At 40.9% G+C, this 19,938-nt stretch overlaps 2 protein-coding genes and 1 non-coding gene across 15 annotated transcripts in view; 2 read left to right on the top strand and 1 right to left on the bottom strand.

Moving 5' to 3' along the window:
* The window catches only part of PTCD3 (pentatricopeptide repeat domain 3), a 29,337-nt gene extending 19,743 nt beyond the window's left edge, over positions 1-9,594 (top strand). For 3 of the 4 annotated variants that reach the window (XM_042932910.1, XM_042932911.1, XM_042932913.1), the window contains 10 exons: positions 1,181-1,270; positions 1,750-1,778; positions 2,862-2,968; positions 3,733-3,811; positions 3,905-3,995; positions 4,868-4,953; positions 5,477-5,625; positions 7,047-7,088; positions 7,495-7,653; positions 7,930-9,594. In XM_042932910.1, the coding sequence (XP_042788844.1) occupies positions 1,181-1,270; positions 1,750-1,778; positions 2,862-2,968; positions 3,733-3,811; positions 3,905-3,995; positions 4,868-4,953; positions 5,477-5,625; positions 7,047-7,088; positions 7,495-7,653; positions 7,930-8,002 (905 nt within the window). In that variant the 3' untranslated portion in view covers positions 8,003-9,594. Of the gene's footprint in view, positions 1-1,180; positions 1,271-1,749; positions 1,779-2,861; positions 2,969-3,732; positions 3,812-3,904; positions 3,996-4,867; positions 4,954-5,476; positions 5,626-7,046; positions 7,089-7,494; positions 7,654-7,929 lie in introns of those variants that run through there. The other variant, XM_042932912.1, reaches the window with a different exon arrangement.
* LOC122216768 lies at positions 6,514-6,650 on the top strand. The gene has a single exon (XR_006201110.1). It is a non-coding gene; the product is annotated as a small nucleolar RNA SNORD94 (small nucleolar RNA).
* A 1,784-nt stretch (positions 9,595-11,378) lies between the features above and the next one.
* The window catches only part of IMMT (inner membrane mitochondrial protein), a 41,240-nt gene continuing 32,680 nt past the window's right edge, over positions 11,379-19,938 (bottom strand). For 5 of the 10 annotated variants that reach the window (XM_042932923.1, XM_042932916.1, XM_042932915.1 and 2 more), the window contains 6 exons: positions 19,486-19,500; positions 17,952-18,175; positions 16,165-16,296; positions 15,306-15,435; positions 13,712-14,321; positions 11,379-11,517 (listed from right to left, as the gene is read on the bottom strand). In XM_042932923.1, coding sequence (XP_042788857.1) covers positions 11,427-11,517; positions 13,712-14,321; positions 15,306-15,435; positions 16,165-16,296; positions 17,952-18,175; positions 19,486-19,500 — 1,202 coding nt within the window. In that variant the 3' untranslated portion in view covers positions 11,379-11,426. Of the gene's footprint in view, positions 11,518-12,948; positions 14,322-15,305; positions 15,436-16,164; positions 16,297-17,951; positions 18,176-19,485; positions 19,501-19,938 lie in introns of those variants that run through there. The other 5 variants (XM_042932925.1, XM_042932922.1, XM_042932921.1 and 2 more) reach the window with 3 other exon arrangements.

Raw genomic sequence — 19,938 nt, forward strand, 5'->3', positions numbered from 1 at the left:
AGGGTCTTGTACTGGAAGGCACATAGTAGGCCATCACAGGCTGTGGGTTCTCGTTTGCCCCGCCCCAACTTGAGAAAGAACGCCTGGGTTCAGAAATGACCATTCCAGTCTTTCTCTCCTGAGATGGACTTTATAAAACAACAGAGAAAAACTTGATTGTGTTTTGGTGGGCTAATTTTACAAGATCCACACCACCTGTAGGGAAGATTTTTATCTTTTAGGGTGAGAGGAAGAGTAATTGACTTTATCTTGGACATAGGTAGTTTCCACAATAATCGTATCTTCTAAAATTTTACTCAACCTTGGCGACACTGTAGTGAAACTAGTATTTCTGACCCCAGACCCTGTCGGATTTGTCTGTACCATCACACATCACTTGGGGTTCAGTTGCTAACCAGAGTCTGTGGTGGAGCACCTGGGAACAGAGGGGCAGACACAGGGGAAGGGGGCCAGCTTGTCTTACATGTATGTAAACTGGCTACTTGCAGGAATATTTTTCGATGTTTGTTCAAAGGAGAAAGCCTAAAAAATTAAAGGATACATATAAAATTATTATGTAACCAATAAAATGATTAGGAATGCTAGCAAATGGAAACATGCTCGAGGAAATTGTAGAAATACACCTGTACCACCATTAAAACTACATATTCACTTGTGTGTGGATAAGGTAGGGAACAGATTTGGATGAATAGTGGGATACGTTTGGGAATTGTGTAGATGCGTTTTCTGACCTATTAGTACCACTCAGTTCATGTGATTGTAAAAGGATTGCCTATGTCCGTTATTTCTACTGTTTTTTCTTGGCTTTTTCATCCTGATTATACTTAAAAGCACAAATGATTACTGGCAAAAAAAACATGTTTGTTTTTCTAAGTAGGCGGTCTTGGTGAGGTTGTGTGTTTCCCATTTCAGTGAAAGTGAAGTTTGAGACAAGACTGAGGAGGAAGGGAAAGTCTCCGCTGGGAGCACATAGACAAAGACCTGTGACTGTCCCAGATCGGAGAGTTGCACCCTGTACTGTGAACCTCTCCTTTAGCAAGCACGTGCCCCTGCCAGCTGTACACCGTGCCGTGTGCTGGGGCAGAGGAGCAAGTGTGGCCCTTTGTGCCAGGTGCTGTGTGGTTGATAGTGGTACAGAAGGAGAGTCCTAATAAGACCTGTGTGCTTTTGTATTCTGCAGAAAACCCTTCAAAAGGATCATCCCTCATAATCTACGATATTATGAATGAATTAAAAGGAAAGAAATTTTCCCCGAAGGACCCAGATGACGGTATGCACAGAATCGCTTGTGTGAGACAAAGAGCCTATTTTCTTGTCAGTGATTAGAGGCCTTGTGATGAGGACAGGGTTTAATTTAAAGTGTGTTGGTTTATTTTGGGGGGGAGGCAGAGAGAGAGAGAGAGAGAGAGAGAGAGAGAGAGACTCCCAAGTAGGCTTCGTACTGTCATTGAGGAGCCCAGTGCTGGGCTCAGACTCAGTATCATGACTGAGCCAGTCTGACACTTAACCATCTGAGCCCCCCATGCGTCCCAGAGGACAGGTTTAACTTAGCTTAGTTACCTTACGGGTGGTTATTCTGAGGAAGCCAAAACGTGTGGCACGTTGCTGTATACTTCCCCCTGTGGTTTTTATTCCTTCAGGTTTAACTTACACATTGACAGTTGGGTCGCTAGGGTTTTTATTAATGCTGCTCACTTAAAAATATATTTTATCCATTGTAACCAAGACTTTGTGAACTTTGATTTTCAGATATGTTTTTTCAGTCAGCCATGAGAGTTGTAAGTACCGCTTCTTCTTTTTTGCTTTCCTTTTATCCACTTCTTAAATTCATCTGTAACTGGGGTTGGAAGGTGAGGGGAAGGGGCTTTTCCCTGATTATTTTTTCACTTCCTGAGTTTTCTGTTTATGTCTTTGATTCTAATTTTTTTTCTTCTTAAATTCTATACTAACTCATATAGCACCTCTACCCTTTGTTGTATACATTGTTTTTTTTTTTCACACCTCTGTTCGGATAAGGTTTCAGGGTATTTCATATTTTCCTATTGATGACCTTTTAAATTGATGACGGTTGTTTCGAATTCTGGTTTTTCATTTTATGCTAATCAGTGGACGTGGATTAGCACATCCTGTTCCCTAAGGATAATGCTTTCCAAAAGTTTAGTGTGTATCCTTGCAGGTTTTTTCGTTAGGTGTTCAGACATACACAGCCAGATACATTTCCGTGGTATTTTGTTTGCTGATAGCAACATAGTATTTCGTAGGCGGGAGGACTACAGTTTACTTAACTCTTCTCCTATGAGTGGGTTTTGGAGTTAACTTCATGGGTTTTTTGCAAATACAGTGATGCTGGAGTGAGCACTCCATCTGTTTTTATGCACATGATCAAGTGTTTTCATAGGACTGATTTCTAAAGGTGTAATCACTAGATCAAAATCATTTTGTGGGGCGCCTGGGTAGCTCCTTCAGTTAAGCATCTGACTCCTGGTTTTGACTCAGGTCATGATCTCACAGTTTGTGAGAACGAGCCCCATGTCGGGCTCTACACTGATAGCTCAGAGCCTGCTTGGGATTCTTTCTCTCCCTCTCTCTGCCTCTTCCCTTTTTGCATAATAATATTGTATGTATATGTGTATATGCTATATAATATAGCATTATATGAACATTAAAAAATTTTTTAACTTTCATGGAATTGGGGAGTTTGCTTTCATTTTTTCCCTTCAATCTTACAACTCATTTGCTGTCAACCAGTAATAAATTGAATCAGCATAAATATTTCCATAAGTAACTATACTTTTTAATGTAATGAGCCACTATTTGGTTGATAAATCTCAGAGTGATGCTTACTGCTTGCAAATTTTCAGTGCTCAGTTCTCAGAGATCTAGAACTTGCTTACCAAGTACATGGCCTTTTAAACACCGGAGACAACTGGAAATTCATTGGACCAGATCACCGGCGTAATTTCTATTAGTAAGTGTGTTAGAAATGTATCCCTTTGCATTATTGGAGCCTCTTTAAAAAGCAACCGTCAGTCATTTCTGCAAGTAGGAGACTGTTGGTAGCCCTCCTATGTCATGTCTGCAGGCAGCATGCCCCTAACTTGATGGTACATGTTAATTGAGCACTTGGAAATTGAAGCAGTGGTAAAACTGATTTGCCAGACTGAGATGTCTGGTGTGGATCTTTTAGGATATTTTTCTTTGTAACGCTTCAAACCCACGTGCCTTTTTCCTCCATGGCCTGTTTTATGTTTTTGAATATCTGGCAGGGTAGGTCCCTAAACATTTCAGCACAGCCTCTTGTTTAAAGACGAAGATACAGAGATGAAGCCCAAAGAGACTCCTTAAAGGAGCTTGACTTCAGGTAGATAAAAACAAGAACTGAAGGAGGCAGCCTGTTAATAGGTGTGTGGTGATTGTCTTCTGTGTGTCCATCTCCTTGCTTCACACTGCATGCTTTGAAAGTGAATGTGGCAGACCACTCCCTGGGAGCTGAGCACACCAAGGAGGCAGTCATGAATGGCTAGTTGTGCAGAAGAAGGTGTCAATCAGGAAGTCCAGAAAGCATAGTTGGCACCCCCTGGCTCAAGTATTGTCCCATGTAACTTGAAATTGTTTGTTACTTACAAGTGGATTTTAAATTCTGTGTAAGATGTCATCACGTAACAATGCTGTAATTTAATCTTCTGTTGTTAACGCTCTGAGACTAAAACACACCTTTTCTCACCATTACAGTTCCAAGTTCTTCAGTTTGCTTTGTCTAATGGAACAAATTGATGTCACTTTGAAGTGGTATAAGGACCTGATACCTTCAGTAAGATGATTCATTACTTATCACTGTGGATGTGCTTATGGGTATCTTTGCTGGTTAATACTTTAAAAATACATTTGTATTTCTCTTAATCAGGTATTCTTTCCCCGTTCCCAAACGTTGATAGATCTTCTCCAAGCACTGGATGTGGCCAACCGGCTAGAAGTGATTCCTGAGATTTGGAAAGGTTTGTTTCGGCTTGTATGCCCAAGCCCATCTCATTTCATCGTCCTACATTTTGATTAACAAACATGTTAATATTGTTAGGGATGGAAACTTCCATTTGTCACTAAATTGAATATATATGTAAGTTGAAGTCTGCTTCATGGTCCACTGGCTCATGTTGCACTGCACGAGTAAAAATGTACTGAAAGTGACTTAAATCCATTCCTTCGTGACAGGAATGGTAGAGCTGTGCATTTGTCGTGTGACATGACAGAAGATCATCGCTGATTACATGGCACGCCCTAGATTTAAATTCAGGTCCACAAACGTAATCCCCAAAGCCTAGGTTCTGTGTTATTCCTCTGTATCATGCTGCATCGTTGTGACTCAGTTGTTAAGAAGCCACTTGAATTTCTAAGAAGTAGGCATGGTTGTGGGTTTCTGTGTATAAATTGGCTGCAGAAGATGCTGTGTGTCCTCTATTAGGGGACTGTGATTGCAGCATGAGTTCCTGTCAGCTTCAAGTTTCCATGTCCGAACACTGAGACTAGAGCCCTGCCCTACTTCACAGGATTGCTTAAGTGGTTGTTACCTGTTATAAAATATCACTGATCACCAAGTGCTGTAAAAAAAAGTGTCTTATATCACACGGAGTTGGTAGCTGCTCAAGAGTAGTGCATATGCTGTGGTTCACACTTGACTTGGGAGCAGGTTACTGGCTTCCACTGCTCCTTCTGTTCTTACCATGAATTATCCTAGTGGTGTCCTGGAGGAAAGAGTGTCAGCAACTTTTTTTTACCCACCAAAAACTACAACGGTGGACAGAGGTCTGCCAAAGAGTTTTGGTATTATATGACAGTGATCACTTCTCATTATGTTCCTTTCTGTTTCCAGACAGTAAAGAATATGGTCACGGTTTTCGCGATGCCCTGAAAGAAGAGATTCTGATGCTCATGGCAAGGGATCGGCACCCACCAGAGGTAGGGTATGTCCAAATTCAAGTTAGTTTACAGTAATCAGATGTGTACTGACCGGTATATTCTCAGAGGACTCTGTAAAGGTAATTTCCTTGGTCTCATCTAGGGAAACCTGGAGAGTTCTGCCACCTAAACCCAGATTTAAAGTCTACATCTAAATATACCCAACCATTAGCAGAATCTCTTCTAAAGTCATCTCATTTCTCTGGTCCAAAGTAAACAACATGAAAATAGTTTCTTTCTGCCCTGACAATAGCTTTTTTTTTTTTTTTTTTTTTTAAGTTTCTCTCTGAAAAGAAAACACATGTTCTTTTTGAAAGATGTGGCCAATTTGCAAATTATTTACCCCAGAGCAGGGCAGGGTGCGTTCTTTTTTCTTCACTTTGTTACTTGTGTACCATACATGTGATGTGGTCCAGTGGTAAAATGGATTGCTCAAAAATGTTAACGCTTCAGTGGAGTCTCCTGAACTTAAGATTCTCATAAAACCAGTTAGGCAATTCTGCTGATTCTTAGAGCCTCTCAGCTTCAGGTGGCGTTTGCTGACTGTGCTGCCGATATCAGATCTACTTATGAGAGCCAAGATGCCAGACAGACTGCTCCTGATTGGCCAGCCAACGCTCTGAACTATATAGCTGTCCTTTTTTTAAGGGGAGGGAGGATCCAGGAAGCCTGGTGAGTACAAAACCAAAAGCATAAGAAGCCATTTGTACTTGGATCTCAGAGAACATTTGCCCTGGCCACTAGAGTTTTCTCATCTGTATGATGTATAATCAGAAGACAAATGAGTTTTCTACATACTGTGTTTTCTCTGGGAACTACAAATACCAGCTGAAAAGGGAACTTTAGGAAGAAGACCAGTATAAGTGTATACAGTGTATTTAAGAAAGGACATGGTTTAATGGGCTAATTTTCTCTTTCTGACCTGTTTTCTATATCCACGGGCAAGTAAGTCACTTGTCTGTTCACTTAAATAGAGTGATCAAAGAATATTTTTGGAAACGTTTTAGGCATTTAGTTTATCCAAGTGTTTCACTTGGGTATAGTGGCCCTACCTCCCTGCTTAAAATGCAGGTTGTGCATTTGGACTTCAGGAAACTGGCATTTATAAACATGGCCTTAACTAGAACCATCTTTGGTCTGTGTCACTTCTGTGTGTTCATCAGCACTTCATTCACATACTCATTTTTAGTATTTGTGGATGGAAACTTTACATGCGTTCCTTTTTCCAAAAGCAGAGAAGTCAACAAAAGAATACTTTGTAGGAGTGGTCATAGTTAGGTGGTGTTGCTACATTTTGTTCTGGAGAGAAATGTGTATTCTAACAGTAAGTAGAGTACATGTGTATGGCTTTTTCAACACGGGAGAGTAACTTAATTTGAACATAGGATTGCCAGCCCAAAATGTGGCCGTTCACTGTGTTCAGGAAAAGCTGGTGAAGGAAGGCTTTACTGCCTACACTGGTCTTGGGAGTGTGAATCACACACATGGCCTACTACACTGCTAGTGACCAAAACATTTGGTGGTCAAGTTTGTTAACTCAGGTTGACACTTGTTACGAATCAGGCTATGATGATTGGCGCAGGGGTACGGACCTCAGCTGAGTCATGGGAGCTGAATGTATGTGTTTCTCCTTTGTCCTGCATGTGGCAGGATGCTGGTGAGCACTTACAGGAGACTGATGCCTCAATCTGAGCCTGCTCTTCGCAACATAATTCTAGGACACTGACCTCATTCTGGATTTTAAGAGAGGAAAGAGATCATTCTCTCTTGCATCCCTCTCTTCCAGCTGCCCACGGGATGTATTCCTTCCCTGGGTGGACTGGAGTGATCCTCTAGAAGAGGATAGACCCCAGCAATTCTGAACACTGGCAGATCACATTTGCCTGGGAAACTTGACATGTACATATGTGAAGTTTGGAGGAGGGAGTTGAAGCACCCAAGGTGATTTTGATGTGAAGACAGGGCTGGGAGCGAGCAGAACTCACAGACATATGTCTTCAAGGGCTAGTACTGGGAGGAGAAGAGCTATGGTCATCGGATCGCCATGTGTTCTACTTGCATTTATAATCTTGCTCCTGTCTCCTCTTGAATAGGAAAATGTTGGGGCTTTTCAGGAAGCATAATAAGATCCCTGGGTAAGTTGAAGTTAACAGACCTGCCTGGGTACGTCCTAGAATTAACTGCACGGTCTTCACTCTTACCATGGGGTAATTGGAATTTTTTCACCTGCCTCAGCATTCTGATAGACAAGAAAATGCACAATTGCTCCCACCATCTAGGGCATCCTGAAACAAGCACTGTTTTTAATCTGTACTCAGTGATTATAACACACTGGCAAGACACCGAATAGATCCTCAGTGATGGCATACTGGACCAATGTTCATGATCCCTTTGGCTCTTTAAAGTTAGGCTTCATGTAACTTTACCTCCAGAACTACTGTTGAGGATTTCATGACTCAACTTTATAAAATGGTAGATTTTGCACATAAATCTTTGAGGGGTTTCGTTGGGGAGTGTTGACATTTTGCCTTTCTTTTACAGAAATGAGTTGCTGGATGAGTTTATGGACAGTGCAAAAGCATCCAACAACCCTGCCCAGGCCATTGAGATAGTGAAGCTGGCCAGTGCCTTCAGCTTGCCTGTCTGTGAAGGCCTCGCCCAGAGAGTGATGGCTGACTTTGCAATCAGCCAGGAACAAAAGTAAGTTCTGCACCAATACCATAAAGGAAAGTGATACAGACCAGACTGTCCATCTACCCGTTCACTGCTTATAGCTTTCTGCCTCCTGAATTTTCTTCTTTGCAAAGTCAGTGTGTGTTAAATTTAGCTGCTATTTTATTTGTCATAGGAGTCAGAGGCCTATAGATGTGGCTCTTGGAACCTTTTCCCTTGTCCTTATAGTTGAATGCAGCTGCAGAGTCCCTCTCCCCCAAGACTGAATTGCAGTTGTAACCTTCCAGTTTATTTTCCTCACAGAGAAGCCCTGAGAGACCTAACTTCACTGACCAGTGACAGTGACAGCGACAGTGACATCGGTGAAGGCAAATGAAAGTGGGCAAATCTGCAGCTGTGACCTAGCATAGCTGAACTGACCATATTGTAAAGAGAGTACGGATGGTGAACTTTGAATAACAGTCAATACAACATGGATGGCCTGATTTAAATTCCTAATTTGATACTTACTATACCACCCATTCAAGGTTTACTACCACTTAAATGAAAGCATCACTACCATTTTCGTTTCTTCGGACACATTGTGAGGACACAGTTCCTGGTTTCAGCACAAGCTCTGTGTTCCTGCAGTGTTTGTCAGCCAACTTGACACTGTTCTCCAGTGTGGTTCGCCCTCCCCAGGTGTGGACTTGGCCTCCGTTGGCTGATGCTGTGATGCTGGTGCTTCCTCAGTCTTAGAGGACGTGTCTGAAGGTGGTTTGCGTACGTATTACCATTGATACTGGGTCAGTATCCCAATATCAGGGATACAAAGAGGTGCAAAATCGTGCATCTTCGAAACGATTAAACAATGGCAAAGGGCTGCACAAATGGGGAAATGAAGGCTGTAAATAAACTCCAGTAATGTATTTGCACGTATTTCCATTACTTTACATGGCTTTTGTTTTCCCCCAGCCATAGGACTTGCACAAGAGTGCTTCATCTCCCTTTCTTCCCTGTGTGCTGGCACCTTTAGTTGGGCTCTACTCAAAGTCATTGAAAGTGAGGACTTGTGATGAAAAAGGACTGAAATGAAGGTTTTCTTGATGTGATTGTATTGCTGGTGATCATTGCTGGTCAAAAACCTCTACTTCTAGCATTTGTCTCACCACTGGGACTTTGAAACAGTATCAGAAGCAGCCAGGACCCTGGTTTGCAAGAGCAAACCTTATCTTCACCAGGGCTGCTTCCACAGGCTGCTTTGCTCATACCTGGTCCCAGATTTACTGAGGGACCCCATGAGTTCCCCACTGATGAACAGCCTCATCCTTACCCTGCCAGAGTTGGCACTGATGGGCTACAATATTGTGTGTGTATAGGTCTGTTCCCAGCTCCATTCTGCATCCTCTCTAGCCTGGACCTACTCCTGCATTCTCAGAAACCTAAGCATGGTTTCATGTGTTCTCTTAGAATGTTCAGTTTAAGACATCTAATCGAGGGACAATGAAGGCAGGGGAATGACACGAATTAGCTACTTAAGCATTCATGTGTATTGTCCCATTAGACTCTTGATAAACCAAGGCAAATGAACAAAAGGACAATTAAAGCAGATTAGCCTTTGATCTTGGTTTACAACTTCGAGGGAGACCTGGCTTCCTGGAAGCTTCTGTTAACTCCTTCCCATCTCACCTACAGATGCCTGGCTCTCTGCATGGCCAAATGCTCATCGCAATCCTTATAAATGTGGTACTTCTCCCCTTGCCAGGCCCCAACTGAATCCTCAGCATAGTGCTTGGCAACTAGAGTTGGTGGGACAGAGTCCCATCTGGACTGATGTCATCTGAATTTGTAATGGATTTCAGTGTACTTCAGTGGTTTTAATTGCTTCAAACTTTCAGAAAATTAGGCCTATAGGATTGGTATCCATTTTTTTTTTATTTTTTTTTTTTTAATGTTTATTTTTGAAAGAGAGCATGAGCAGAGAAGGGGCAGAGAAAGACGGAGACACAGAATTTGAAGTAGGCTCCAGGCTCTGAGCTGTCAGCACAGAGCCCAATGTGAGACTCAAACTCATGAGCTATGAGATTATACCCTGAGCCAAAGTCAGACGCTTATCCAACTGAGCCACTCAGGTGCCCCTCCATTCTCTCATTTTTAGATGTTTATTCACACACTAGTGAAATATTAGCCTCTAATAGTAAAAGATGTTTCCCCATGCTGAAGTAAATAACCTAGCAATTTTTGCTTTTGGTCTGGCTCTCCATTTCAACTTGTAGTCTGTTCTTATGATTGTCTCTAAACTTGTAATACAACTCAAGTACTGCATTCCTAAAAGGCATTGAGTAAAATGAGTAGTGTCTTGGTCACATGCTACAACTCATTTTTAAGACCACTCTTCTAGGTCTTAACATTTCCCTGATGTTGACATTTTATATAGGAAAAATTATAACTTAAAATTCAATTCAACATTTTAAACAAAATGGTATGAGATGTAAGATTTGGGTTATAAACCAATCCAGTGAAGACCAGAACCAAGTTTTAAAAAGCGCTGGAGCATTAGTGGCATATAAAGCAACCAAGTTGGTCAGAAAACAGGCTTTTGGAAATTGGGAACTGAGGACAGTTTAACTATTTTTCAGTAACCTAACAAAAAAAAAAAAAAAAACAGGAGAAACCAAAACATCAGAAGAACTAGGATCAAGACCCATGGAATGGCAAGGGTCAAAGGAGGAGTCCTGTTACCTCTGAATAAACTTGTCCACTTTGCCTCGTATCACCAATGTGTGCAGACTAGAAATGCAGATTAGGGGTTCAAAACCTCTGAAGACTAGCGATAAGATGTACTCTTATGTTGGTTTTAAAACTGCAGGGTTTGATTTTGTGGGTGATTAGAATGCTGAAATGGATTAGAAAATCAAAGTACATCACTGCAGTAGAGTTGTTTTGTGATAAATTTTACAGTGCAGTAGAAATGTGTAGATACACATGTAGAAGTCTATCTGGTCATGATGTAAATTATTTTCCTGCTGGTAATAAAGTTTAAAAACATTGAAATAGGATATTTCTGAGATAGCCGTCAGTAGGAGCAAGGAAGTTCAGGGCAAGTTTATAGACTCCTTTAGATCAGGTCTTTAGAGGCAGAGTGGCAATTTACCAAAGGAAAGCTTTTGATTTGGTTGATGAGAGGCAATGTGTTAATAGAATGGCCAAAATAGGAGGTGCACAGGGTCTGGGTAGTGAAGGAATGTCCAGCCAGGCCCACGAAGCAGCCTAACTGTAAAAACACTGTCCATCTGATCCACACAGCTATGGACTTAGACAATTTGGGACTACTACAGATCAAGCCCAAGAATTTACACAGCTCAGCAGGATTTCAACCTCTTAAACCAAGAATGTCCAAGAGGAATCAAGGTCTTGATAGAATTTATTCCCAGGGAAACCTAAACTTTGCCACCAGTGACAGTGGGATTTGTTCTTACAACAATGGCACTTCTCCGCTGGCTCTTGCCTCATAACCCCTCCAGAACTCCTTCCTCTTCCTAAAGATCCGGGGCAGTGTCCATACAGCTAGCTTGAACTTAGAAGGCAGTGAAACCACATCACTTACCCATACGCAATGGTAGAGTGGCCAAGTAAACCCTCTTTCTCTCCATCCCCCATCCATTCTTAGGTTCTCCTGCTGACCTCAGGACCCCTAAATGCATCAGGGGGGCCAAACCAGGGAAGCTGAGCTTTGGTTCGGGGAAATGGTGACCACTGGACCTGATGAAGAGTGATTTGCCTGATAATCCTTTTTATTTCCCATTTATGTATAACTCAAATTATCTGTTCTTCTGCACTGAGTTCAAGCAAGTTACTTTAAAACTGATGGGACAACTCATTTGGGACTTGGAGGCTGCTTTTTTCCAGAACCTGTTAAGAGAGCAAAGGATTTATATTAATGCTAAGCAATAGACCATGTGCCTTAAAAAGATGGTCTAAAACTGCATTTTAATTTGTTACATTATTTTGAAACTAAAAAACAATTTTAAAGCAAAGACCAGAGTGTTAATGTACCTGGAGAAAGTTTAAAATGCTGAGGGATGCTATCCTATCACACTCAAGAGTGAGGCAATAAGGTAACCCAATATAAGGCTAAAAATTGATAATGGAAGACAAATAATGATTTGCTTCACATGATCAAGTCCAAAGTGGCAGAGATTTAGAGTTTAAATGAAACATGCTAAAGTGAGTGGCCCTGCCCTCTGCCCAGGGCTATATCCACCTCCCAATCTTGTTCCTTTGGATTCTACCTCCTTGAAGAACTGAGAACCCAAGTAAAGGCCCTTTTCACTTGAAGCATTGCCGTGTCTTACTAGGCACAAGAAGAAAATCCAGGCCAGGTCAAGAGTCCCCTTTCAACATACTGTTTTCCAATATGCAGTGGAGGTAAGGAGGTTTGCTAATGGAACTACTAAAATTTGAAAGCCAGTGGTCTTATTTTGATTTGCAGACCTAAAATGAACCAATCAGTATTCCCAGGAGTTCAGATAATCCCATCTGATGAGAGTTATTTCTGGGCTCCTACAGAAATTTAGATTTCCTTATAATTGGTAGTATTTTACCTACTGTATAAATTACAAACACCTTTACTATGACAAACAGGTAAGTCAGCTTTACAAGTTAATGTATTTTGCAATTTCATGCCATTCCAAAGGGGAAGGAAGGCTGAATTTAAGAACAGCCTCATTATCCTCTGGTAAAAATCAGCTCACCGTAACTGCAGAAATTAAGAATCTACTTAGGAGGAACATAATGAATAGCATTATCAACCGAGGCCAAAATGGGACCAAAATATCCGCAAACCAAAGGGCAAGTGCCATGCAAAGTTAATGTAACAATCCAAATTCAGGGTCTGGCATTTACCCGCAGAAATATAAAAATTCATCTCTCCTTCCTCCTCTATGATCTGCAGATACTTTGCTCAGATAAAAGTGCCTCCTCAGTCTGTGAACACATAAACCCCAACAAAAAATAATTACGAAAAAAATTTTGACAGTGTTGTCAAGGAATAAAAAATCAAAAGTTAGGGATTTGTTAATGTTTACCCCGTATGGCAGTCGTCCTAAGCTTCAGAGATGTGAACTAAAAGTTCTTTGGGTTTTTATGGCAATCCAGTTTAAGTATACCACAAAATTATTCAATCCCTTTTAAGATTCCAGACTCACCACCCCCACTTCAAAGAAGACATATTCAGTCCAAGTACCAGAAAGGAACAAGGTCAATTACCAGTGTTTCAGAACTGAGAGCTGTGACCTGTTTTGAGGACTGCTGAAATTAATTTGTGAGTAGAAAAGAAACTTATTAATAGGAAACAGATCAGAAAACAGTACATCACCTGTAGAAAGGGGCTAATAAGCAGTGGTTTGAAAAGTGTTTAATGTACACACACGGGTGTGTATATATTCGTTCCCAAGAGAAAAGACAACTTTTTCTTGTAGCACCTTAAAAGTTTCAGATACATACTACTTCTGGTGCCTTGTAATCACCAGAATGCCATGTCTCCCATTGTAAATATATTGGTATTTTGGCTTGTACGTCAGTCTTGAGTTTGAGTAGGACTCAGTTCACCAGAACCTTCAAAGCCAAAAAGAGACCTTGCACTTTTGGAACCCAATTCACGGCCTGGAAACTGAGTGCCCAGGACTTCCTACTTCTGCTGTTGCCGCTTCTCAAAGTTTTCCGCACATACAGCAAACTAGAAATGGCACTTCTTGAAAAGGGATATGCTACTCAGTTTTCATCTTTTTGTTTTATTCAGTTTGCTCCAAGGGCAAAATCAATAGTAATAGGGATCACAAACATTATTTTTGAATGGCTCACGAGCCTAATCAGTAAAACCTGAAAAACGGAAAATGTTACACAAGTTGCAAAGAAATTACTCCTGGAGTTCACTGACATGATAGCAAGTGGAAATAATATAAATGCAACAGGTGTTAACATTTAGAACAGTACTTATAACCTGCTCCTTTCTAGACAATTCTGGGACCCTGTTGCAAACCCTTCATATATCGCTGATTCCCATTCACGTAAAATAAGACTTTACAAAACTCTTCCTAGACCTTACTCTTGCTGCACTTGAGTGGTTCCTATTCCTACGGCGCTGGCGTATGCTGTCAGGATTTCCACTATCTGTTTGGTTTCTAGGGTCATTCGGGCCTCCTTCAGCCAGTCCTGGGCCACTCGTCGGGACTCCCCTTTCAGCTGGTTGACAAACTTTGCTGCCAGCTCCAGATCACCATGCTCAATGCAATAGGAGGCATAGGACAGTAATTTAAACGTGTTTATGTCCTCAGGGCAGAGCTCCGCTGGTGGCTTCAGTTGCTGAGGTGGGAATAAGAGCAAGGACTGCAAGTAGGAGAGGAAGTACTGGTATAAGCTATTTCTGGTTTCATCAATCATTGCTACCCTTCGGGCCAGTTTTTGAACAGCATAGAAACGGACTCTAAGGGTCTCTTCGCTGTACACCCCACGGGTCAGGGACTCTGGAGGGATAGCTGCAGTTAAAGCTTGGGCAAATTCACTATCAGAACAGTTGACTCTGATGGCCTCAACTGCACTACCCAGTGGAACAGTGGGCAGGTCTGCAGACGCGGTCTTCATGCTGTACTTTAATGCCTCCACCGAGAGCCACAGTTGGTGGGCTTTTCTGGCCTCCTCCTCAGCAACTGCATGACCTACAAAGAAAAAACAGGCAAAGAAATACATTTTTCTCTCCATCTGACTAAATGTCCTTCCCATACCTGCAGAGAACTGATGTAGATGTACCTGCACCCTCAACAGGCTAAATCCACACGGTAAATGATAGGGCCAGAGAGAGCCTCTTCCAACCCCACCTGACACTTATTTCTGGCATGTTCTTTCCGAGGAAGTCGGCCTCTTCATGAGGCAACACGGTAAACCTAACTTTTTAGTCAAGCCATGGAGAAAACTGGAAGGATGTATGTGCACAAGCACAAGAGAGTCTCTCCCCTCTTACCACACAGTATCTGATTCAAGGATAATTATTTTAGAATGTTTGAGGAAAAAAACATTTAAATTAGGCTAAGACTTATTTATGCTAAGGCCATCAGAAACTTCCTGCAAAGAATGGAAGACTTCGAGTAAACTTAATGGACTACGTGATCTTGAATCTTGCAACTTCCTAGGTATTTATTTTTATACTTATCTGACAAAGATGGCTCTATAACACCCCCCCAAAAAACCCATTTTATCAACATTCTGTCAGAACATTTCCCTTTCAGTGTGCCACGCTGAAGCCTCAGAATAACTACTGTCCGTTTGGTGGGTGGAATCAGCAAATAACCACTTCCAAACAGGGCTGGACAGCAAGCGTGGGGATACGCTGACCTTTTGCTCCACTCAGGGCACATAAGACATAACCAAAGTGTGCTGGGTAACCTGCCTCGTAAACGGCGATCTCCAGTCTGACACACAGTAAATCTTCAAGTATTTAGATTTAATTTTTAGATTCTTTTTAATTTCCTCTCATAAACACCCTATGTTCCAAACTTACTAAACCTGGACTAATTTTCTCAGAAATGAATAAAATTTAATAGAATGACTTCACAGCATCTTTATGTCCTAATGCTGACGCATGTAACCCACTGTCCTAACAAAGAAGTTGGACTGAATAAAATATAAGAGGCCCATGTGCTCACTCTGAACAGCCTGTTCGATTCCTCTTAGTCTAGCATAGGCAGTGTTTATATCCAGAGTAAAGTTGTCAATTTGCTCTTGACTGAGGCGACGAAACTGTAATTCCTGTTCGGCGAGTTTCTCAGACAGGTCCTGAAATAAAACATAAACAGTGTACAGAAGAAAGTGATGCTACTTCAATGCATGTCAGTCACTGGGACCCTAAAGTCTACCACCAAATGCTACCTCCAAAAGCAAAGAGGGCCTTTAAAAATCTCAAAACATTTCTCATGAAACTCCTATATTATGTGTAAGATTTCAAAAATTTCCTAAAACTCATAGTTGATGTATGTAATTCCCTACAAATTTACTGACAGAACTTTGTATCAGAGGAAGTAGACCAGGAGAAGAAAGCAATTAAAAACTGAGAAAATACTAACTTTAGAAAGTAAAGTAACTGCACTGCCCCCCAATGTAATAGATTTGCTGTGATTTCCAAACTTAACCTCTCTGGGAAGTTTCCTCAGAAATAAACATCTGAGTGCTGCTACATAACCCACAGGAGATTGTGGAAATAAAGCAGGAGATCTGTGTGTCAAGTATTATCTGCATTTTTGAAACTCACTGTACCAACGCTCCCTAAAACTTGAAGGCTCCAAATGACTAGGACATAGATACAAAACACATCTGATCAATTACACACAGGTACATCTTTATGTAAAAAGGAGCAGTGTTGCAAAATACAAAAGCCCCACTGCACCAAGGCTGGGTACCATTCGCATTCTTTCCCCATTCTTCCATACCCTCAGAGGGAAGGACACACAGAGGACATGAAGAGGAGAGGAGGCTGAAGGGAGCTGATGCGCTGTAACAGGTCCCCACCTGTTCATATTCATATTTGAGTTCCTGTTCTTGTACCCTAAGGACATCGCGTAAGTGATCAGTGTGGGCAGCAGCCTGTCGGCGAAGCTGGGTTCTCATTTCATTCTCCATGGCATCTCTGACTTCCTCTACCTGTGAAACCACAAGAATGATTACTTCTCATTTCTCCACATTTGCTCTTAGAAAAAAAGACTAGTAGCAATGATGATGGCAGCTTCCATGTCCTGAACCTCTACAATGTACCAAGCATGCGGCTAACATCCCTGACTTCTCTGACATCGATCAGAGCTGAATGCTGGAAGGGGACTCACTCAGCTATGGCAAAAATCAGATTCCAAACAGGTGTCTTTCTGCCCCAAAATCTGTTTCTCCCAAATGATCAAGCTGCCTCTTATGCAAGGTAAACACTGTCATTTCCTGAATCACACACTCCTTTGAGGATTAACAAATCCTCAAAGTTATTTTGGAAAAAATAACTACAAAGACTTGGGATCAAACACAGCTTCATCACAATAATTGGGGAATTCATCTTCTCAAGTGTCCATTTTTTCATCTAGGAATAATGCCTAGAGTGAAGTATTAAGAAAATTAATAAATTGATTAATATCTGGTACTTACTCTACAATTTCTCCTAAACAAAGAACACTGCTCTGAAACTGCTTACTTTACTATGAATTTAGATTCACAAGAGAGCCCAGATCAAAACAAAAATATGAAAAGCCTATCATGTCTTGCCTAACAATTGGCCGTATTACAAATTATTTAGTACTGATTACCTGGAATTCATAACTTACTTTTTTCCTAGACACAACATTAAGTAAATCCAATCAGTGCATAGATATTTATAAAGTGCCAACCCTGTGCCAGGCAGTGCCTACTATATCCTTGGATACGATGGTGCTCAAGACACACAAACTTTTAGTTCTCATACAATGTACATTTCAATGAAGCAATCAGACAGTAAGAAGTAAACAAAATGGGCATCTCAGACTGTGATACTTCTTTTTTAAAAATAAGGCAGTATGAGAAAAAGTAATACAGAGACTCTACATTGAAGAAATAGGAGAAGCCTTGCTGACAGCATGACATCCAAGCTTAGAACTAAGTGACAGGATTTAAACTTCCAAGTCACAGGACTAGATAAGAGCACTTGGAGATAGTTTAGACAGATAAAAGGTTTCAGAACCAAGGCCAGCACATGCCAATATTGGGGAATCTGAGCAAAGAAGGGGTCCAAGGAATGGCCAGCAAGGTGGGACAAAGGCCAGGAGCTTGTGGTATCCTAACAGACTAGGGAAGAAAGCACTTCACAGAGGAAGCAGTGCTCAACTGTGCAGCTGAGAGGACAGGAAGGGAGGATGGGTACCTAGGTTCCCGAATCAACTCGCAGACACCTATCTAACACATGATGTACCCAGACAGAAAACTAGAGGAGCTGTTGCATCCATTCTTAACCAAAACACTGGCGGGGAAAAAATACCTTCAGAACCCAACAGAGAGTCTTTCCGTGGTGCTTTAGGGGACAGGCTCCACAGGGGGAAAGATAAAGTAGATAATCCTGGATACCAAGGGCTTGTTACTTTCTTACACTTCTGCATCTGCTCAACATAAAGGAACGTTGCTCCAACAATCCTTCCCTAGAAGTTCAGGCTAGAACAAGGGCCAAAGCTCCATTCAAGAGGCGGCTGGCATGACTTACATCTAATATTTTAAAGTCGGGACTGTTGGTATTATCTCTAGAAGCAGATAATCAAGTAGATTCACTTTAAATTTCTCATTTCCTCTACCTTTCTGTCCTGTTCAGCCTGTATCTCACTTCTGTGATGTTCTAACGCTTTTGCCACCGCAGAGTCAAATGCCCGCTTTTCTTCCAGCTTTTGTTTTTCCAGGGCTAATGCAATGTGCTGCTTCTCTGTGGCCTTCTGTTCTGCTAGCTCTCTGTTTAGTTGGTCAATGCGGCGATGTGCATGAGCAATCAGGGAGTTCAGATCATCGGTAGACAGCTTGTCGGCTAAATAGAAAACAACATTAAAATGTTAATGATTTCACCAAAATTACACATCTACAAGGTAACTTGCTTCAACTGATAACAATTTAACAGCTGTAAAGAAACCAAAGGGTAGCTAACATTTGAAGACAGATTTAGATTCTCCACTGCCATCAGAAATTCATAGCTTGTGTCCAACTAAGGCATCTTCAATCCCAAGCAAAGTAATTTAGTTGAGCCTTCATGTATATAATCTTTTCCAGGAACCCAAATTAATTGAACTAATTATAAATAGGCTTTATAATTCATTATAATTTTGCCTCTAAAGACAGTTTACATATATAATCAGTTCTATACTTTCATTCATGCATAACTATGATCAGTCATAATAGGCATCCTAATATTCTTTTCTGCTAAAATTCAGATTCGAATTCTGACTCTTCCCTAGTAAGAGTTTTTGTGCCTCTTCCTAAACAGAGGTATTACCTAGGACAATGATCAGCAGCCAGACTGTCCACCAGAATCCCTTGTAGAGCTTTCTCAAAAGAACACACGCCCAGAGATCCTCATTTAGGCTTAAGCATGTGTTTTGTTTTCAAATCTCACCTTCCACAAGTATTCTGATATGTTACTATGGGTTCAGAGTTACAACTTTGACAGCAAAATACAGAATGAGGGAAATACTACATAATAAATGACTCCACAACAAGAGCAACAGAGAGGCAAAAAACAAAGGGTTCAGAGATTTATTGACTAAATTCAACATGTATAGCTCCTTTGGGTACGGATTCAAATAAAACAGCTACAAAAATTCATTCTACAAAATGGGATATTTGAACACTAAATATTTGATGATATTAAGGAATTATTGTTTTAGGTGTGATAATGGTACAGTGATTGTTTTTTTTAAAACATACAGAAAGTATTTACAACTGAAAAGGATATATTTGGGATCTGCTTCAACATAAGCTGGGGAAATAAATGACAAAAACTAGCCAAGTGCTGATAATTACTGAAGGTGGATCTATTGGGAGTTTATCATAGCTTTCTTCCTACTTTTTAATGTTTGAAATTTTACAAAATGAAAACTTAAAAAAAAAATACACACATATATACACACACATACATACAACAGGTTTCCAATTGGTGAAACATTTTCGTTCCTGAGAGCACACGGATGCCAAAAATATATCCAAATCAGATTTATCACTTGCAACGTAATTCTACATTATAAATTTAGATGCTTTAGTATAAAGAATCATAAGCAAACAAAAAAAACTTCAGTATTTTAAGAGTCAAAAGACTTTAAACATAAAACACGCATAGTTACTCACCTAGGTCAGAAATACCTACAAAGGAAAAGAAGAACAGTTTGAAAAAAGAATGTACATGTTTCAGCTATTAAGTAGGAAGCTGCAAAAAAGAAACAAGGAACCAGGAACTAGTAGTACAAAAAGTCTATTTTATTTTTATTCTATTCTAAGAAAGATTCCCATCAAACCTACCATGCAACATTAAAGTGTAGGGATAGGCATCTTTTTATTTACTTATTTTGAGAGAGAAAGAGGGCACGAGTGGGGGAAGGGCAGAGAGAGAAGGAGAGAGAGAGAATCCTAAGCAGGCTCCACACTCACAGTGCGGAGCCCAAGACAGGGCTCGAACTCACGAACCATGAGATCATGACCTGAGCTACATCAACAGATGCTTAACCGACTGAGCCACCCAGGCGTCCCAAAAAAAGCGTATTTTAATATTAGAAAGCAAAACAATAGAGTTTATTTCCTAAA

Source organism: Panthera leo, chromosome A3, assembly GCF_018350215.1.
Source record: "Panthera leo isolate Ple1 chromosome A3, P.leo_Ple1_pat1.1, whole genome shotgun sequence".
In the NCBI taxonomy this organism is placed as follows: Eukaryota; Metazoa; Chordata; class Mammalia; order Carnivora; family Felidae; genus Panthera; species Panthera leo.